This window comes from Plecotus auritus, assembly GCF_963455305.1.
Source record: "Plecotus auritus genome assembly, chromosome: 1".
Lineage (NCBI taxonomy): Eukaryota > Metazoa > Chordata > Mammalia > Chiroptera > Vespertilionidae > Plecotus > Plecotus auritus.
Genome location: NC_137770.1, coordinates 32,048,040 through 32,067,816, shown reverse-complemented (window position 1 = coordinate 32,067,816; position 19,777 = coordinate 32,048,040). Strand labels below are relative to the sequence as shown.

At 50.5% G+C, this 19,777-nt stretch overlaps 1 protein-coding gene across 1 annotated transcript; it reads right to left on the bottom strand.

The window, feature by feature from the left end:
* Positions 1–266: 266 nt before the first annotated feature.
* On the bottom strand, positions 267–17,609 carry PLEK2 (pleckstrin 2). Its single transcript, XM_080673840.1, has 9 exons — positions 17,386–17,609; positions 7,923–8,087; positions 6,781–6,962; positions 5,783–5,874; positions 5,295–5,482; positions 4,967–5,068; positions 3,440–3,523; positions 2,441–2,519; positions 267–1,003 (listed from the first exon to the last, which is right to left on the bottom strand). The coding sequence occupies exons 1-9, from the start codon at positions 17,473–17,475 to the stop codon at positions 876–878; spliced, it is 1,110 nt and encodes a 369-aa protein (XP_080529966.1). The 5' UTR covers positions 17,476–17,609; the 3' UTR covers positions 267–875.
* Positions 17,610–19,777: the final 2,168 nt, after the last annotated feature.

Genomic DNA, 19,777 nt, shown 5'->3' with positions numbered 1-19,777 from the left:
TCTCTTCAACTGAGTCCAGGATTTTTCTGTGATGTGTAATACTAAATGCAAGCTTATTTTTCAAAAGAAAACTATTCTTTGAATGTTCAAGTTAATTTTGCCACCATCCCACTTTGAAATGAAGCATGTCTTAGTCACAGAGATCACTTGAGGCATCTGCATAACCACCTCGCTCACTTCGTATAGTCTCAAGCATGAAATACCTTTGAAAACTGAAACTTTGTAAGGGAATTCTAATAGCCAGAAACAAATGTCAATTTTTTTTAAAATATATTTTATTGATATTTCACAGAGAGGAAGGGAGAGGGATAGAGAGCTAGAAACATCGATGAGAGAGAAACATCGATCAGCTGCCTCCTGCACACCCCCCACTGGGGATGTGCCCGCAACCAATGTACATGCCCTTGACCGGAATTGAACCCGGGACCTTTCAGTCCGCAGGCCGACGCTCTATCCACTAAGCCAAACCGGTTTTGGCCAAATGTCAATTTTCATTAATCCTAAAGAAGGAGTTAATAGCTGTTGACAGCATTTCAGAGACAGTGCCATGAGACTAGCGTTTTATTTAGTATATAATGTGGCCAGTTAGTGTTATAAGGCAAACCTACTTCGGTGGCCAAGGAATGGCTGGCTGTGATGACTGGTAAAAGTCAACATGCTGACGCCTAACGGCTGTTCTAGCATTTCCAGGTTGTTAACATGAAGGTGGGGAAGGAAAGAGCAGCACTGCCCATTGTAATCTAGGAAACTCTTCAGTAGACTCACTCCAAAACAGTACAAAGTAAACAGTTACATTAACACTCATTTTCTGGGAAACCCTGTTGGTGTCACCGGGTAGGTGGGAGGAATCCTGGTCCTGGTCTCTCGGGTCCCCGTCACGTTAGCTTCTTGATAGCTTCGATCCACTCGGCTCGCTCAGCCTTGCTGCTGGCCTGGATGTAATAGTGTGTGTCGTCCTTAGTAATCACTTTGAAGAGATTTCCCTGGACATTCCCTTTAACGCCTAGGCAGAACAAAAATCAGTGAGGAAATATCCAGTCTGCTTGTAGCTGGAAGCAGCTGAAAATCAACTGAGATACAGACAAAAACACAAATAATGAAGTATTTATTAAATACAAACGTACATGGTTAGGGAATCCCACAAGGTGCATGGTGCTTTCTTCTTTTCCTCTCTCCCATCCCTCCCTCCCTTTGCCTTTGCCTCAAGGCCTGCCAGTGGTATGTCTAGACAATTGTTTTAAATATTTTTATTGATTTCAGAGAGGGAGAGATAGAAATATCAATGACGAGAGAGAGTCATTGGTTGGCTGCCTCCTGCATGACTGAGCCCGAAACTGGGGCACAGGTCAATGCTCAACCACTGAGCCACTCCAGCCAAGTTGTCTGGACATTCTCGGAAGCCTTCATGGTCTGCCACCTATGCTAACCCTAGATCTACAATGTCGTTCACATAAAAGAATCTAGTATCCTATATAATAAAGACGTAATATGCAAATTGAACCTCACGCCCTCATGTCACAAGATGGCTGCCCCCACGTTGTCACAAGATGGCTGCCCCCACGTTGTCACAAGATGGCTGCCCCCACATTGTCACAAGATGGCCGGCAGGGGAGGGCAGTTGGGGGGGACCAGGCCTGCAGAGGAGGGCAGTTGGGGGGGACCAGGCCTGCAGAGGAGGGCAGTTGGGGGGGACCAGGCCTGCAGGGGAGGGCAGTTGGGGGTGATCAGGCTGGCAGGGGAGCAGTTAGGTGTCAATCATGCTGGCAGGGGAGCGGTTAGGGGCAATCAGGCAGCCAGGTAGGCAAGTGGTTAGGAGCCAGCAGTCCTGGATTGTGAGGGGGATGTCCGACTGCTAGTTTAGGCCCGATGCAGGATCAGGCCTAAACCGGAAGTTGGACATCCCCTGAGAGGTTCCAGATTGGAGAGGGTGAAGGCTGGGCTGAGGGACACCCCCGCCCCCAGTGCACAAATTCCGTGCACCGGGCCTCTAGTGTTTATATAAAGAGAAGGTACAGATTTAGGATTTGACTTTACACTGTTTAACGTCTTTGAACCTCAATTTCCATATCCATAAAATGGGAATGATACTATCTTCCTACCCTAGCTAGTTAGTGTGACAATAGATATTAAAGTATGTCCCTAACCCTTAAACACTGTGTAAGCTAATATTATTCTTAGGTGGAAGCTTATGGACCAGTAAACAAAGAAATTGAGGGGAAAGTATTAAAGACAAGGACTGTATAGCTGTATTGTTAAAACACTAAGAACACATGCCCTTTTCTCTAATTCTGAAACTGGCTTTAAAACTCACACCATTCATGGTCTCATTGAGAAAGCGCTACTCAGCTCCCACAGCTCAGTCCTTCGACAACAGAGCATTATTGAGAGTGCAGGAGGGAGGCCCTTGAGCTCTCAGGCCGGGGCCAAAGTTGGACCTTACCAGTGGGAACGCCATTGTCCTCCAGAGCAGACACGAGTGAACCACGAAGGGAAAACCCACCCACTGGCCGGTTCTCTTCCTGCAGAGGGAAGGAGACCTATTAGGAATTGTGTGAACGAACAAAAGGGAAGAGCTGCACTCTCGCCTATAACCACCCTCAGTCGTGCCAGCCAAAGAAGTTGAGAGAGTCATGTGTAACGAAGATGAGACAGAACTTGGCCTTCTTGCAGCCAACCTACAAGCACCAGTGAGGAAGTTTGGACTCTGTTCACACCAGCTACAGCAGGGCCACAGCCCTCCCTGATGCTCGGCTCCTGCTGTGATCTGTCAGGACCCCAGGCCCCCTTCACGCTCCTTCACATCCTGACAAGCTCAGTGAGGGAGGAACTGCCCAGGCTTCACTCTTTCAAAAAATGAATAAAATTCCTACATCTTCCAAAGTCAAGGTTGAATAGGCCATCTGAAAAGCCATTTTTCTTCTCTTTTGACTGAAATTAGATACACTCGGCATGCAATAATACTATTATCTGAAACTCAGAATAGCAATTCTTCGATCAATTAGAAAAAAATAAAATTAGTAAATTATGGCTTAAATATTAAATAGTAAAAGAAAGTTTGCAAAATATTGGTGGGGACGAGAGGTTGAGGGAACAGAATCCCTGGCATCCGTGGAGAGAAAGGGGAGAAGAGCTGGGAAGCACCAGGTTGGCGTCTGCCAGCCCCTCCCCCTCCACAGCCACGTGGCAAGCTTTGGAGAGACTGAAAGATGCTTTTCCTCAGAAAATAATGAAGATCCACGGAGCAGGCAATGACGTGATGGAATCAAAGAGCAATCCTCCCCTTTAAGAGTAGCTGGATGTGGAAGGAAAGGCATAGTGCGGCAGAAGTTATGGTAGGGATGCTGGGTTGAGGAAGGATGTGGAGCCAGCTGGCTGCGATGCTTGGGAGAGAAGTATCCGGAAGCCTCACACGGGGACCAAGTGAGCACGCGGTACTCACTTTGGAAGGGTCGTAGTAATGCAGGAAAGCCGGCTCCTTCCTCAGAACAAAGCGCCGCACCTTCCAGTTTTTCCTCTTGTGGCCCTGCGGTAAAGAAAGGGTCAGGCTCCTGGGGACAGCTCTGAGCTCCTCCCTCCCACTTCCCTGTATCGAATGCCAAGCCTCCAAGCCAGCTGGCTCCATGGGACCACTTTCCAAGAAGAGCCCCAAGGATGGCAGCGATGTATCATGGACTTCCCTGCTCAGAGGCACTTAGCAAAAACACTGTCGCCTTTAGTTGAGTTGACAGAGCCGAAGAGGGTCAGCGCTGAAGGAAGGGGGGACATTCCCCGGACACCACGCAGGACACAAGGAGGACAGGGAGGCAGCAGGTGCCAAGTGGACTGAGAGCTCACAGGCGAAGTTGAACCCAAGGGCATCAAGTCAAGTGTCAACTTGTTCCCCAAACAAACCTACAGCTGCACGTACACATGTGCACACATTTACAGTAAAAAGCACTTCACCATTCTGCATCAGAAAAGTAAGAAATGATCAACTAGGTGCTAAAATCTAAATGTGTAAGATACAGACGAGTGTAGGACTCCCTTTGGCCTCACCCCCTAGGTCACAAAGCTTCCTTCACCCTCCAGTCTGGAACACCGAGTCCCCCTCCCCCGCCCCCCCCACACACACGCCCTCCACGTGGTCTCCCGGGCAGTTTCCTAATGTAAATAATCTGAGAGCAGATGGGGATCCTCGTGTGCAAGAAACGGGTGACAGCAACAGGTGCTCTGAGAAACACGGGTATGGTGCTGAGCAGCACACGTGTCCGTGGTGCCGACAGGCACGTGCACACGTGTGTGAGGTGCACACCAACACAGGGGACGTGCAGAGGTCCACGGACACTTCCTGCGCCGTCACGCAGTCATTTTGTTCCCGAACAGCCGTTTTGTCAGGCACGGGTAGAAATGCCGTGGGTGTGACTGTGACATGGATGTCTCCGGCTTGACAGGGCCGCTCTCCCAAACACGGCTAGGAGTGGTGGCCCTGGTCAGTTTTCAAACACTGAGATGACCCTGTGAAATTTCATCTTCAACCTACTGAGGTGGGTTGTTCGGAAAGTGTATCAAGGGGGCGTGCAGAGTCCCACAAAAGAAGGCAGAGACCCCAGAAAGCCTCAGAGAGCAGAAGGCAGCAAATGCAACCACCAGCCCAGGAGCCAATGCCCTCCAGACACATATGAACATAGGCATCTTTAATGTTGTCATCATTGCTTGTGTACCTTTTCCCTGAACACCCCTGTGTCTGGGACTCATGGGAGAGAGGGTGTGTGTGTGTGTGGGGGGGGGTAACAGGGGATGAGGGAGGAGTGAGGGTGGGCACATGCATCCCCTTGACCTGCTCCCTGTGGCAGCTGCTGGACCCCTGCTTTAGCTCATCCTGCTGATACTTAGTGCCTCCGGCCGTCTCAGCCCTTCCCACCCCTTGGGAAATTCCTGCCTCCCCTGAGGTTGAGAACTGTCCATCCCTGCTCCCAGGCAGCCATACCTGCTTGGCCAGATAGCCTTGCTTTATCACCGTGCCACTCAGCTCCATAGTGCTCAGATTAATGTCTTCCTTGAGACTGATCTTCTTCTTGTAGCTCTCAGCCTCGTGGGAAGAAAACAAGGATTCTGTCACAAAAAGTCCCAGTTACAGGCTGTGGGGGCTACCATAGGAAAAAGGAAAATCCTTCACAGAGAAACCCATTCCACCTGGGGTGAAGCTGTCCCCCAAACCCGAGGCCTCACCCATGACTGTGGACCCCTTGTCCCCACTCTGTGGCCACCCCCTTCCCTCTGCCCTGGTGGCAAGAGGAACCCTCTCCATAACTTACAAAGGTGTACAAGGCCGTGGAGTCATCCAGGAACTGCTCGGCCAGGTCCCCAGAGCGAACGGCTCCCGTGCTCCGGGCGCCGACTGGCTTCAGGAAGTTCTCCTCCAGGAGCATGGAGGCCAGGGTCACGGCCTCCAGCCGGTTGGCTGCAAAGCCGTTGGAGATGAGCCAGTCCACCAGGGAGGAGCCTGCATCAGAGCAAGGGCAGCACCAGTCAGACCACAGCCTACCAACCAGCCTCCATGGGTGGGGGGCCTGGCTGAGTCCTCACTGACTTTGACCTCCTGGGCAGCCTTGGGGCTCTGCACAAGCGCAGACCAATGGCCACCCCTGCTACGTGGAGCTGTGGCCACACCCACACGTGGCCATCTCAGGCCAGACGGTTGGCCAGCAGGCAGCTCTGGCCTAAACACCAGCTGGTCAAGCACCACTACGTCCCAGTTCACCACGCCCCAGGTTTCCACTTCCCTCCGAGAGGGAAGGCTCACCAATGAAGGTCTTTTTGTAGGTGCTTCCCTGCTCCACGTTGGGGCTTGGCCGGATTCCACTCGCGCTGTCGTGCATCTTGTCCACGATGCGACTACATGGGAGGAAGGCAAGGTCAGCGGCCCCTCATCACACTGACAGATATGAGAAAGGGCCACAGGGTATTAAGCAAGTGGCAAATGGTGCGATACGCACCACAAAGAAAGAGGGGGCAGAATGTGAGAGGTAGGTAGGATTTTGGATCTTTTTTTTTTTTTCCATGCTCATCTAAATGTTCTAATATTTCTATCCTAGACAGTTATTGCTTTTTGTAGTAAAACTAAAGAGCTGTGACTTCTGCTGCTTGGGGGGTTAGAAGTTTTTCCTGTAAATGGGCTGTTGTACGTTTCCACGATGGGAATTCCTTTCATACGCCCCTACTTTACACTCGCGCCTCCACTGCCGACCTGCTTTCCTTCTGTTCTGTGAGATGATCCCTGCCACCAATGGAAGGTCTTTTCTCATTTGCTAATTACGTACTTGGGTTGGAAAGCCCCTAAGAAGGGACCTTGTTTATCCCCATCTGCATCTCTCGAGGATCTAGTGCTATGAACTGCGTGCAGTAGGCGCTCCAGAACTATGTCTTGAGCAGGGTAAGAATGCAACTGCTTCCAGAACACATCGTTCTTGCCACCAGGGGGCGAACATGCCCACGATTGGTGAGCGGAGGTTCCTGGAGCTGTGCCCTGGCCCTGAGCACCTGGCTGAAACTGGAGGGAGGCTCTCAAGACGCTGAGGTGGAGGAAGCAGCCGAGGCCCCAAAGGGTTATGTAGGAGCAGGCCGTTCCCAGGCAGAGAAAAGAACACAAACAGGGCAGTGACAGCAAAAGGCCCTGAAGCACGTTGGCGGAAGCAGTCAGGCCCAATCAGCAACCACAGAGCCCCCGCCCCACTGCACACAGACCAGACATAGAGGCCGCAGCAGAGGCAGGCGGAGTGCGGACAGGGGCCGGGCACTCACTGCAGGCTGATGTGAGGGGGCAGCTTGAAGGAGTTTCTCTGTATGTGGAGCTGCTGGACCTTTCCCGGCTGCCCAGCGTGAATCGCCCCGGTGATCTCAAAGGCCCAGGCGTCCCTGTCCTCCCGAGAACAGGCCTCCAGGAAGTATTCTGTGGACGTGCGAGTCTTCAGCTTAATGAGGAGCTGCGGGAAGAGATAGCCAGCCAGACCGGCACTCAGACGTAAGGTACCTTCTTTATGGATCTAGCCATCTTACTGGGAACTGAGCTTCCTTCCTCCTGTTAGTCTTCCTAACAGAGGTCCCATCAGTCCATTCGCTCACTCAAAACCTTCAGGGGCTCCCCATTCCCTCCACTGGCCCCAGCCATTCTCCCACTGCTCCCTCAGGGAGCGTTTTCCCTTAGCCACACGGGCCATCCTCTTCTCCAAACCTACCCCCTCCCTCTCCCCGCACTTCTACTTAAGACTGGAACGTCTGCCTCTCTCCTCTTCTGGATCTTTGCCCCCCTCTTCCCCTCCCTCTCATCCCCTCCCTCCCCTCCATTCCTCGCAAAGACACAACTGACCCAGCCGGCTCCCTTCTCTGCGGACACAGTGCTCTCTATGGCTGATAATGTTGGAACCACCATTTGAAACTGAATGTTTTTCGACTAACCACTTGCTTTCCTAATAAGATTATTAACTGGAGAAGAAGCAATCTTACTATTTTCTCCCTCAACTCCTCCAAGCCTAGCTAATTTCTTGGCACATACTGGGCCTTCGATAAATGATTGCGTCAGATACTTTTTGATGGTAGGGTGAGTGCTGCCCCTGACTTTTGGAACATGCACTCCTTGGGGACGAAAGCCATCATATTGCTTTGATTACTCACATTTTTTTCAGTGCCTCCTAGCCTATAAGATCCCCATCGCATTCACGGGACATAGGTGTCATTTTTTATCCCATTTTATAGAGGAGGAGCTAAGGCTCAGAGAGGTTCATTACTTGCTCAAGGCCACATACCCGGCACGTGGTGCAGCCAGGATTGGAACCGGGTTTTTCAATGATAGCTCAGTTCTTCCCATTACCCACACCCCTGTCACCAGAGGCCAGCGGGGGAGGAGTCTGGGGCAGGGAGGAGCTGGGAAGCCAGCCTTCACTTACCGGTCGGTTTTCATACTCCAGGCAGGGGCAGGTGATGGTGCAGCCATCCAGGAGGATCTGCCCCTTGGGAGGGGTCACCTTCCGACCCCCCTCGAGCTTGTAGTACAGCAGCGTGTTCTGCCGAAGGACGAACCATCGCGCCTTCCAGTTGTGGACAATGTGACCCTGAGGACAGACAGCAGAGCCGGGCAGTGAGGTGGCTGGGGGACAACCCTGTGTCCAGGGAGAGGAGTCCCACGTGCAGGGAGCCAGTCTGTGCCATAGGACTGACTCTCCAACAAGGGGGACAGCATTATCTTTTTTTTGGCTTAATATTTTTTATTTTGAAATAATTTCAATTCAGAAGAAAAGATGAACTTTTTTTTTCACAGAACCATTTAAGAGTACATTTTTAAGATGATGCTCCATCACTTCTGAATATTTTATTGTGTATCTCCTACAAAAAAATAAGGATGTTTTCAACATAATCACAATGTAACCATCAATATCAGAAAATTTACGTGAATGTTGTTTTTAGCTATTCCACAAATCCAGTACAAGTTTCATCAATTGCCCTGATAATGCCATGAATGGCCAAAGGATCCAGTTCAGAATCCTACGTTTTATTTTCATTTTCATGAAGAAAGTATTCTTTGTCTGGATATCTTAGTCATCTCCTTTGAGTATATAATAAAGACCTTTGGCATTGGCCTTCTCATTCCTACGTGGCCTTTTTTTCTGGCTATAAACCGTGAAAGACACTGCTAAGTATTATCAGAAGACAGGCATTGCTAACATTCAGTACTTCCTTCTAGTCTTTTTTCCTTTTAGTATTTACTTTCTAGTTGTTGTTTTTTAAATCAGGACTATATTACATATACTTTTATTTTCTAGTTTTTTGTTTTGTTGAGCTTTGCTGAGTATCGTCTCACACCATTACATTTCTCTAAAATATTTTTAAAATATATTTTTATTGATTTCAGAGAGAAGAAAGGAGGAGAGAGATAGAAATATCAATGAGAGAGAAACATCCATCAGCTGTTTCTTACACGCCCCCCCCCCACCCCCCCTCTTCTGGGGATTGAGCCCACAACCAGGAGAGGACGCTCAACCAACTGAGCCACACCAGACAGGCTACATTTTTAAATGACCACTAGGTGGGTGCATCATTTAGTTGTCAATCTCCTGCATATATAACAGGTCTTTTGTTCTTTATTTTGAAATAATTTTTGTTTTGCTTTTCACTATTATAAACAATTCTGCAATGAATATCCTTGCATATAAATTTTGATCTGCATCTCTGATTTTTTTTTCCCTTAGGATATACTCGTAGAAAGACTATTGCTGGTCAAAGGATGCGGGCAATTGGTAAAACTGAAGCCACACGTGGTCTACCAGTGCTAAGGATGCCAAGTCTTACCTGCCGCGCCAGGCCTAAAAGGCAGGGTAGTTTGGGAGCTCTCAGAAGGACCATACAGTCAATGGATAGCACAGTCCAATGGAGGCAGAGAGCCTGTTTCTAGAACAGACCAGAGGATGGGGGGTGTCTGCCGAGGAATCAGAAAGGAATGGATTTAGAACACACTCAGGAATCTACTTTCTTGGCATGTTTTCCAGAGCAGAGCTTTATACGGGCAGGGGTCCTCAAACTACGACCCGCGGGCCACATGTGGCCCGCCGAGGACATTTGTCCGGCCCACCGGGTGCCGCTGCCTGTCCTGCTTAGCAGCCGACTCGACCCGGGCCCGCAGTGCGCATAGGAATTTGTTCACAGTTTTTTTTTTTAAACTATAGTCCGGCCCTCCAACGGTCTGAGGGACAGTGAACTGGCCCCCTGTTTAAAAAGTTTGAGGACCCCTGGCTAGATTCTAACTAAGAGAGGCACTTCACCCGTGTCAGAGACCATTTCCCCCATTCGCTCATTTCCTCACCGAGCGCCTGTTCCCTTCCGCCCTCACATCTGCGCGCTGTGACTCTGTGCCATGCTCAGCGTGGGCTGAGTGCTGGTAGGGAGACAACAGCTGACCTTAGGAGCACTGGCCTGCACCCCAACAGAATTTACTGTGGCAACGAAATCAGACTTCTAACAGAGTTCATCTGACCGGAGCTCATTACTTCGTCCAAGTGTTCCACGCTGCGTGCTGCTCAGCTGTTCACACGAGAGCACTCAGGCAGTCGAGCTGAACTTGACACTTTTGCTCTCTCCACTCTGTCCCGCACTTAGAGCCCATGTGTGAGATGACAGCTAACAGCTTTCCTTGACATGTCAGACGTGTTTAAAGAAACACAAAACTTTTGGCTCCGACTCCTCAGCAGGTGGGGTTCTCTACGGCCCTGCCCCTGGCCTGTCCCCATGACCCTGCAGGGGCCCCTGCAGTAGTGTCAGCAGCAAATTGCTGACACACGGATCACGGCTGGTGCAGCGAGAGGAGAGGGCGACTTAAGTTGATGATATGGGTGCTGATGTGAGGTAGAGAAGGGGCAAGGATGGAATCATCTTAAACGTGAAACACAGGTGTTATGAGCTGAATTATGTGTCTCCCCCCAAAAAAGGATCATACATTGAAGCCCTAACCCCCACTACCTCAGAATGTGACTATTCAGAGATAAGGCCTTTAAAGAGGTGATTAGGTTAAAATATGGCCTTGGGTGGGCCCTAATCTAACCTGTTTTGGGTCCTCAGAGCAAGAGGAAATTTGGACACACAGAGAGGCATCAGGGAGACGTGTGCACAGAGGAAAGACCGTGTGGACACACAGCCAGAAGGTGGCCACATGCAAGCCGAGGGAGAGGCCTCGGAGGAAACCAATACTGCTGACACCGTGATCGTGGACTCTAGCCTCCAGAACTGGGAGAAAGTAAATCTCTCTTGTCTAAGCCGTCCTGTCTGTGGCATTCTGTTACAGCAGCCTGAGCAAATTAAATCGCCAGGGAAAGCCCTAACCGGTTTGATAGAGTGGATAGAGCGTCAGCCTGTAGACTGAAGGGTCCCGGGTTCGATTCCAGTCAAGGGCACATGCCTGGGTTGTGCGCTTGATCCCCAGTGTGTGTGTGGGGGGGGCGTGTAGGAGGCATCTGATCAGTGATTCTCTGTCATCATTGATGTTTCTATCTCTCCAGCTCTCCCTTCCTCTCTGAAATCAATAAAATATACAGATTTTTTAAAAAATAAATCACCAGGGAAAGAAAAAAGGCGGCAGGAGATGTTACAGAGAAAAGTGTAACCAACAGAGGTTGAGCAGAACAAGCCAATAAGGAGATACTGTTCCTTCCTGGACAACATGCTACATTTCCCAGAATCCCTGGCACAAAGGGAGCAGGTAGCTGACCAAGTTGCTGCCAGTCACATGCATTGAGGCCTGTGTGGCAGCAACCAAGCATGGGAAAGAGGAATTTGTGGCAAGGACGTGCTGGAAGAACAGGTGCGGTTCTGACACCAGCCCCAGGGTTATCAGGCACAAGTGGCAAACAGTGTCAGCCGTGGTTCCCACTGGAACGTCTGGGGGCGCTGTTGGGCACTTTTGTCCGGCTGCAGCATCCCCGGCTGTATGGCATCCCCGGCTGTATGGCATCCCCGCAGGTTCTCTGGCCCTCCCGAATACTCCTGAGTTCCTTAGTATTTATTATTCTCCATGAAACCCCTGCTGTTCAAACTCGCTGGGGTGCGTGTCAGAAGCAGCTAAGAGTGCTGACTGCTGGCAAAGGAGAGAGGGCTGAGGAGAAAGGCCGATGAGAGGGACTTACTATGTAGGTAGAAAACTCAAAGCTGCTGGTGGTCCTTGTAAAAATGCTCAGATTCTGTGACCCAGTAATTCCACGTATGGGGCTCTGTGCTAAGTAAATATTAGTTTTATGTATTGAGACCATCAAAGGACCATAACTTATAAGAGTGAAAACATGCAAAATATTCTGATGTGTAACAATACTGTGTGCTGGGATTCCAGTCCTAACAGATGGCAGGAGCGGCCACGGGGTGGGGGCAGGGGGGGTCCCCAGGTCAGACCAGCGCAGCCATGGCCTCTGACATGAGCAAAGCACTCTTACTTGCATTACTTCCTATGAGACCCCAAAACAACTCTACTGTTAATGTAGAAAATTTCTGGAGGGATACCCCTGAAATGTTATGCTCATCTTCTCTAGGCACTAAGACTGGATGTGGGAGTTAAAATGGAAACTTATTTCTCATTTCTCACCCTTATGTTTCTAGGTGTGTTTCTTTTAAATAATATGCATGTGTTGTTTTTATAATAAAAATTAATTTAAATTCAAATAAACAAAAATCCTGATAAGATTATTAGGGAAAGCACTCATTCATTTGTCTTTTCATTCAACGACCAGTGACTAAATGCTTCTGCACCAAGCACAGTGCTGGTCACAGGAACACCAAGATGAACAACATCGGACCCGAGTCAGTGGGGGTGACAGATGACGACCCCACACAATGTGGTAAGTTCCAGGACGGATGATTAATGCCCCCCACGATCCCCACCTCCTGGTATTCACACCCTGTGCAGTCTCTTCCCACACGGTACAGGGGTTGGTCTGCGTGACCAAGAGAATATGGCAGAGGGATGGTTTGTCACTGCTGACATCAGGTTATGAAACTCTGTAGCTGTAGTCTTGGGCTCTCTGTCCTCCCCCGCCCCCCAACTCTGGGAAAATTAGCTGCCACATTGTAAGCAGCCCCTATGCATAGTGGGGAAGTAGAAACTGAGGCCTCCAGCCACTACCCATGTGAGTGAGCTTGGACATGGGTCCTCCAGCCAGTCAAGCCTTGGGCAGCATTTTGGCTACAACCTCATGAGAGAGAGTCTCTGAGCCAGAATCTTGCAGCTGAGCTGGTCCCGGTTACCTGACCCTAAGAAACTGTGCGAGGTAATAAGTATTTGTTGTCTAAGACGTGAAGCTTTGGGCTACTTATTACACAATAACAGATAATCAATGTAGGGCATGATGCAAACCCCAAGGAGGCGCTCAGAGGGAGGATGGAGGTCATTCTGAGGTGGAGGAGGAGGTGCGCGGGGTGAGCGGGCTCCAGAGGAGCGGATCCTGGGCTGCGTGCTGAAGGCTGTGAGGTGTTGGCCAGGTGAGGAAGGCAAGAGGGGAGAGCAGAAAACTGCTGCGAATCTGGAAAACTCCAAACAGTTCTGTAGGGTGGGGCTCAGGGGCTGTGAGGAAGGGATGAGGGACCAGTCGGCTTCAGGTCCTGTGTTGCAGAGTTTGATCTTTATATTGCAGCCAGAGGGGAGTCTTTGAAGACTTCTAAGCATAAGGACGACAAGCCTAAGTCCTCCTGTTAAAAAGGTCAAGGGACCTCGCTGTGGAGTGCGGGAATGAAGCAGCCACACGCGGACAGCTCAGCCGGAGCTGCTGCAACAATCCACAGGACGGGATGAGAGCAGCGTCATCGCAGCTACAGATAAGCCCTGCCATGCTTAGAGGGCACAAGGGGCTGGTCCAAAGTCCCAGGCAAAGGAGGTCAGAGGCTGACAACACAGTGGGATAAGCCGAACAAGGCCCTCCACCTGGGCAGTTTCTCCGCCTCCAGCTCCTTGTCTGCAAGTGGCTGGCTGGGGCCAGAAGCCGGCTAACCCATGAGCCCCTAAAGCTTCTTCAGGGGAAGGAGGGGCGTCTATATGCTGGATGGCGACCCTCGGTACAGAAAGTTACAGCTGGAGGGACCCTTTGAAAAAGCCTGTACTCCCGAACTGTCATGATGAGGAAACTGAGCCTCAGAAAGGTCTTGCCCAAGACCCTACAACCTCAAAGCAGCAGATATGCTACTTGCTATGGGTTGAATTATGTCCCCCCAAAAGGTATTGAAGTCTTAACACCTGGTACCTCTGGATAGGATCTCATATGGCATTAGGGTCATTGCAGATGTAATCAGGTTGAGATAAAGTTACATGGATCAGGGTGGCCCCAGTGATGCTAATATGACTGGTGTCCTCCTAGAAGGAGGACAATTTACACACTGAGAGACACACGGGGAGAAGATGGTCATGTGACGATGGAGGCAGAGATTGGGGAGATGCTTCTCCAAGCCAAGGGATGCCAAGGGTTGCCTGCTTTGAGATCACAGAAAATACATATATTGGTCTCTGCCCCGCGTGCGTTCCTGGCTCAGAGCTTCTGAAACCCTTGTCATTTCCCAGGTGATGTCAGTGTCTTTATTCTAATGAGGCAACTCTGGGTGGGCTCCTGATGGCTCCTGGATAGGGGCTGCTCACTGGAAAGACGAAGCCAGGATGAGAAGCTTGGAATTTCCAGCCCAGCACACCCATTCTCTTGAGAAAGGGGAGGGGCTCCGATGGAATTACTGATCAATCGTGCCTATGAGATGAAGCCTCCATTAAAATCCCCACAGGACGGGGTTCGGAGAGCTTCTGGGTGGTGAGCACTGGGTTCTTGGAGAGGGCTTAGAATTGCACACCCCTTCCCATATACCCTGCCCTGTGTGTCTCTTCCATCTGGCTGTCTATCGTATCCTTTAGCATATGCTTTAATAAACTGGTGGCCCTAGCCGGTTTGGTTCAGTGGATAGAGCGTCAGCCTGTGGAATGAAGGGTCCTGGGTTCGATTCCGGTCAAGGGCACATGCCCAGGTTGTGGTTGCAGGAGGCAGCCAGTCGATGATTCTCTGTCATCATTGATGTTTCTATCTCTCTCTCCCTCTCCCTGCCTCTCTGAAATCAATAAAAATATATTTTAAAAAATAAATAAAATAAAATAAAATAAAATAAACTGGTGAACATAAGTAAGTGTTTCCCTGAGTTCTGTGAGCCACTCTAGCGAATTAATCAAATCCAAGGAGGGGGACATTGGGATCTCCCATCAGGCTTGTGACTTCGGCTGAAGTGTGTGTGTGTTGGGGATGGGCAGTCTGTGGGACTGAGCCCTTAACCTGTGGAATCTGACACTATCTCTGTATAGACTGTGTCAGAATTGAGTTAAATTGTAGGATACCCAGCGGGTGTCACAGAGAATTGCTTGGTGGAGGAAAACATTTGGTGACCAGAAGTGTCAGCAGTGGAGTGTTCTGTGCAAAAGTAAAGGATACTCACAGGATAAACACACATGCGCGCGCACGCGCGCGCGCGTGCACACACACACACACACACACACACACAGTAGGGAAGAACCAGGTTTCTCCCTACATCGGGAGGAAAAAAATCTGGGTGATTCCTTGATAGCCTGCAAATGCCAGAAGCAAAAGAGGCAAGGAGACATTCTGCCCTACTAGTTTCAGGAGGAAAACCCTTGATTTCAGGCTTCTAGCCTCCAGAACTCCTTCCAGACTTTTCTCTGGTACGTACATTTTCCCTTACTTACCCCTTTAACATTTTTACTCTTTAAGTTATAATATTAAGAACATTTTAAACATCATTTACTTAATCATTTGTCTGTTTGGGGGGATATACAGGTAGTTTCCAGTTTTTCACTACCTACGCAACTCTTTGTGCATAAACCTCTTACGGTGTTTCCTTGGATAGAGCCCCACGAATGAAATTCCTAGGCCGAAGCACGTTAACCTTGCCATTTTCTAGGCGTGCCGTTCAAGGAATGAAGGGGCAGCAATATCTGAAGTGCTCCCGCCTCTTCTGAAAGGAAAAGCGGTCCTACCCACGCTGATCCGGGCTTCCTCCCCTCACCCACCTCCTTTCAAGCCAGGCCTAGTGAGCAGCCTGTGTTTTGCCTGGAGTTCTGCTTCTTGTCCGGGCAGAATTAGGAGCCAAACCCTTCATGCCCCTGCCTGCCCCTGCTTCACCCTCAGCGTGATGACTGTTCTGTGCTCTGGGCTTCCAGCTACGGCCCTGCCCACCTCTGCACTGCAAACCCTCCTAAAGCTGGAATGAGCTTCATGTATTTAAGCCAAGCCCCTATCGTGTGTTTTTGGGGTCTGACCCGTGGACTGTCCTCCCTTCTCTGCACCCTGGACTCTGTGAGCTGGACACGCAGGACTGGCAGCCTGTGCAGAAGAGAACTCACATCCTCCCCTCTTGTCTCCTGACTCCCCCTGGCCGCAGGTGGGGAATCAGGTAAGCTAACCCCTGGGAATATGGGGGGTGGGTGTGGGGTGGGGGAGGAGGCCCACAAGGGGCATTCTGAGGGAGTCTGGCCTCCACGGGCCCCTACCAGGACCCAGCTTCCCAACAATCAGTGATGCCCAGCAAAAACTCCTGCCCAGCTCAACACCTCCCCTCAAACTTCAGAAGCTGCAGGAGTGGAGACCACAGAGGTTCCCTCAGACGTTGTCTCACTGAGGTGCATCTGCCTCCACAAACCATAAGGGACCAGCCTATGGCTTTAATCACAGTGGCATGAAGCAGGAGTGGAATTTTGTACCTGCTTGTATGCAGTCTGACCCTTGATCTGGCATCAGCACTCCTCTGCTTACAGTTTTGAGCAAACAACACACCCACCTTCCTCTATCAAACGAGGTGTAATATAACAGGGCTGCATTACCCACGGGCCTGAAGGCGACTTGAGACTCCAGGGCCCATCTGGCCACCAGAGGAGGCAATGGAAAGGAGAGCACAGCCATCCCTCTCTGTCAGCCCCTCTCAAAGCTGTAAACTCAACAGAAGGGCCGGAAGGCTCACCCCCAGGGTTTATGGTCTGCCACTATGTTAGCAAAAATGCTGAGCATGAACATCCATGCTAGAAGAACTTCATCATTTTCTACCTTGATCCTGTGTCCAGTTTTTGTCTGGACTCCTGCCTGCTGTGGGAAAGGCCACATGGGCCAATGGGGAAGCACTGGGGATGGAGGGGCCAGTCCTATCTGTGGTTAGCCCTGGGGTTCTGGGAGGAGGATTTCGTCTTTCTAACCCTCGGTCTCCTCGTCTGTGATAGAGTGATAAGAATGCCCACCCTGCGGTGGGCAGGAAGAGGTTTGGAGTAGACCTGAGTGGGTTTGATCCTGCTCCATCACTCGCTAGCACCCAGATCCTGAGCCAGTCACCCGGCCTCTGTGCGTTTTGTTCTCCCCTTGGAGAAGGGGGATCATGCGGTACCACCCGTGGGCTGTTGGGAGGATTGAAGGAGACAGTGTCGCCCCCCCCCACACACACACACAGTACATGCTTAAGAAGCACAGGCTTCCTCCTTGCTCCTGGGTTATTGTGAAGCGTATAGGCGGGAATTACATGGATGGGCACTGTGAACTACAGGCACGTTTACATTGTTTTAATCCATCGTATTTAAGTACTAACTACTTTACTAAGTTGTTGTAATGAAGATAGCCACTTCGGTAGCCTCCACCCGCACCCCATCCACACTAATCAGGACTGTCCTGGCCTGTGCCCTGGCGCCTTTTCTGTAGAAAGCTGTCCGCCGGCTCTCCCCACGGACACGAGCTCTGCCCCGCAGAGCCCCGGGCGCCCGATCCGCCCTGGAGCCGGAGCTGGGGACGCCGCTCAGGTGCGCGGGTGCCCGCCCACCAGCCGCCCTGGGCAAAGTCCGGAGAGGCTCCGGGCGCTCACCCTCTTGACGAGGAAGCCCTCCTTGAGCACGCCGCCGTCCTCCATGTCGCCACCTGCGAGCCCCCCAGGTGCGCTGTCCCCGCGCCGCATGCTGCTCCGCGCTCCTCCTCCGCGTCCCCCGCGCGCAGGAAGCGCAGGAAGCGCCAACGACCCGCGCGGGTGCCGCCTTCCTGGCCCGCGTCCAGAGCCTGGGCGCCCGGTCGCCCAGGGAGGAAGTCAGACCTGGTTGGGATCCCTGACGTGCCCCCCCGCCTCCGCCCCCAGATGCCCAGGTTAGTCCTGAAGGTACAGAGTCTGCCACCTGGAGCCTCTCCCTGGAGAGTCTTCCCGCCTCAGCTCTCTCCACTGGGCAGGGCGCCCCATCCAGGTGCCCCAGGGCGCTCGGTGCCTCTTACTTTTTCTGTCTCTGCCTATCTTCCTCCTCCCCCAGCCTTAACCAGGTGCCTGCCTGGCACTTAGTATACAGCCCTTGAGTAATAGTATTGGAATTAAATGGAACTGAAAAGATTTCAAGGATTTTGAACAGAGATTCCCAGCCTTTTTCATCTCATGGCACATATAAACTAATTACTAAAACTCTGCGGCAAACCAAAAAATATATTTTTTGCCTATCTGCCAAAAAAAGTAGGCATAATTTTGATTGATTTACAAAAAAAAAAAAAAAAAAAAGTGATTACCTACCTACCCTATTTGCTCCAAAGTGACTTTTTAAAAAACCAGGTGCCTATAAGAGTATATAAGGGTTTCTGGCACTAAGAATTAACCAATCACATGCAACCTTATTATGTGGCATGGCCAATAAGATGTACTCTATTGTATGACCTATATACTAGTATTTATGGTCCAAGACAGGGCCTTCACACTCCACAGCTATTGTGTTGGCTGTTGTCATTTTTTTTATTTGACAATCTAAGGGAAAAGGGCTCAGTGCCCCTGACTCAACAGTTTTTTGCATGTTTTAAAAAATTTTATGGCACACTGGCTGAAAATCACTGATCTAGAGTCATCCCTGAGTTCAATTGAAACGGGGGTGTGAGAGTGGATGGGGTGGCACCAGGCTAGAAACTTATCCTGGCCTCTGGTGGGGGCAGAGAAGAGCTCCCATTAGCAAGGTCACAGATTTAAAAGGCACTGTCTGTGGGGGCTCTCTGCCCCCCAAATACATCCCTCCCCAAAGGGCTAGAGCTGAAGATTTAATCCTTGTGCAAAATTTAAGGGTGTGCCAAGGACCTCCGCACTCTAAATAAATAACATTTTAATGCAAAAAAAAATTTTTAATTAAAATTAATGCAAAAATTCATGTTGAAGAAAATATCAAATTTTTAAATGACAACTGAATCAATAGCAGACCATATGGGAGCCTGAAACAAAAGGAAACCTCAGTAATACTGATTCTGTCTAGTAATCCTTAGGACACAGTCGTTGCGTTCATTATGTTCACTGCACGCTGAAGCACGCCATTAGGATGGCTCACCAGGAAGGGGAAAGGCCCCAAATGCCTAAAAGGGAAGAGAAGGCTCTAGATTGGGAGAAGGTGCCTCAAGCTGTGGGAAACCAGCTGTGCCTGTCAAAACCAGCTTGGAGCTGACACCTAAACCACGTGAGATGCGCGGGGCGGGGGGGGGGGGGGGGGGGGTGGCGCACCTCAGCCTTCTGCACAGACTGACTTTAGATCTCCCAGCCAGTCCCAAAGCAATGGTGCTTCCGCCGGGTTTCAGCATGCAGATTGGCTCAGCACCTTCTGAAGCCAGGCCTGTGGTGGGTGCTAGGTTTTATTGAATGCACAGCAACCCACGAGGTGAGTTTATTATCCCATTCTTTCCAGCCAAGGAAACTGAAACTTGAAGCAGTTACATAACTTGCCCAAGGTCACCAATTTTAGCGCCAGGGCAGTGTGAATGCACTTGCTCCTCAGTTCCTGGGCGGGGAAGAGGAAGAAAGAATACTCTGAGCTCTGAAACATGGTGGCCTGAGAAGTTGGAATGGGAAATTCTTATCTCCTTTGGCTCTAACTAAGCTGTTATTCTCCTTCTTCCTCCCAGATGCCAGGGGAGCAGGCAGCTGGCATACAGGTTGTTTTAGTCTTACCCAAACACAACCTTCTGAGCCTTAGAAGGGGTGGCATTGTCTTTGGCCAGAAGAGTTCCTGAATGAGTTCACAGAAAGATTGGTTCTCTCTGCCCCTCAGGACAGGGCTAGGCCTCGGTATACTTAGAACCTGCTTTCCATCCTAGGACAGCCCCTGTCCAGCCACCCTGAGTCTGACTCACTGAACCCAGGGCATGAGTCATCCCCCACCTCCCCTGGCTGTGGTGGCTGAGCCATCAGCCCACCAGGGAACCACGCTGACATAAGCCCAACTCAACCACAGGGAAGAGGATGGAGACAGAGG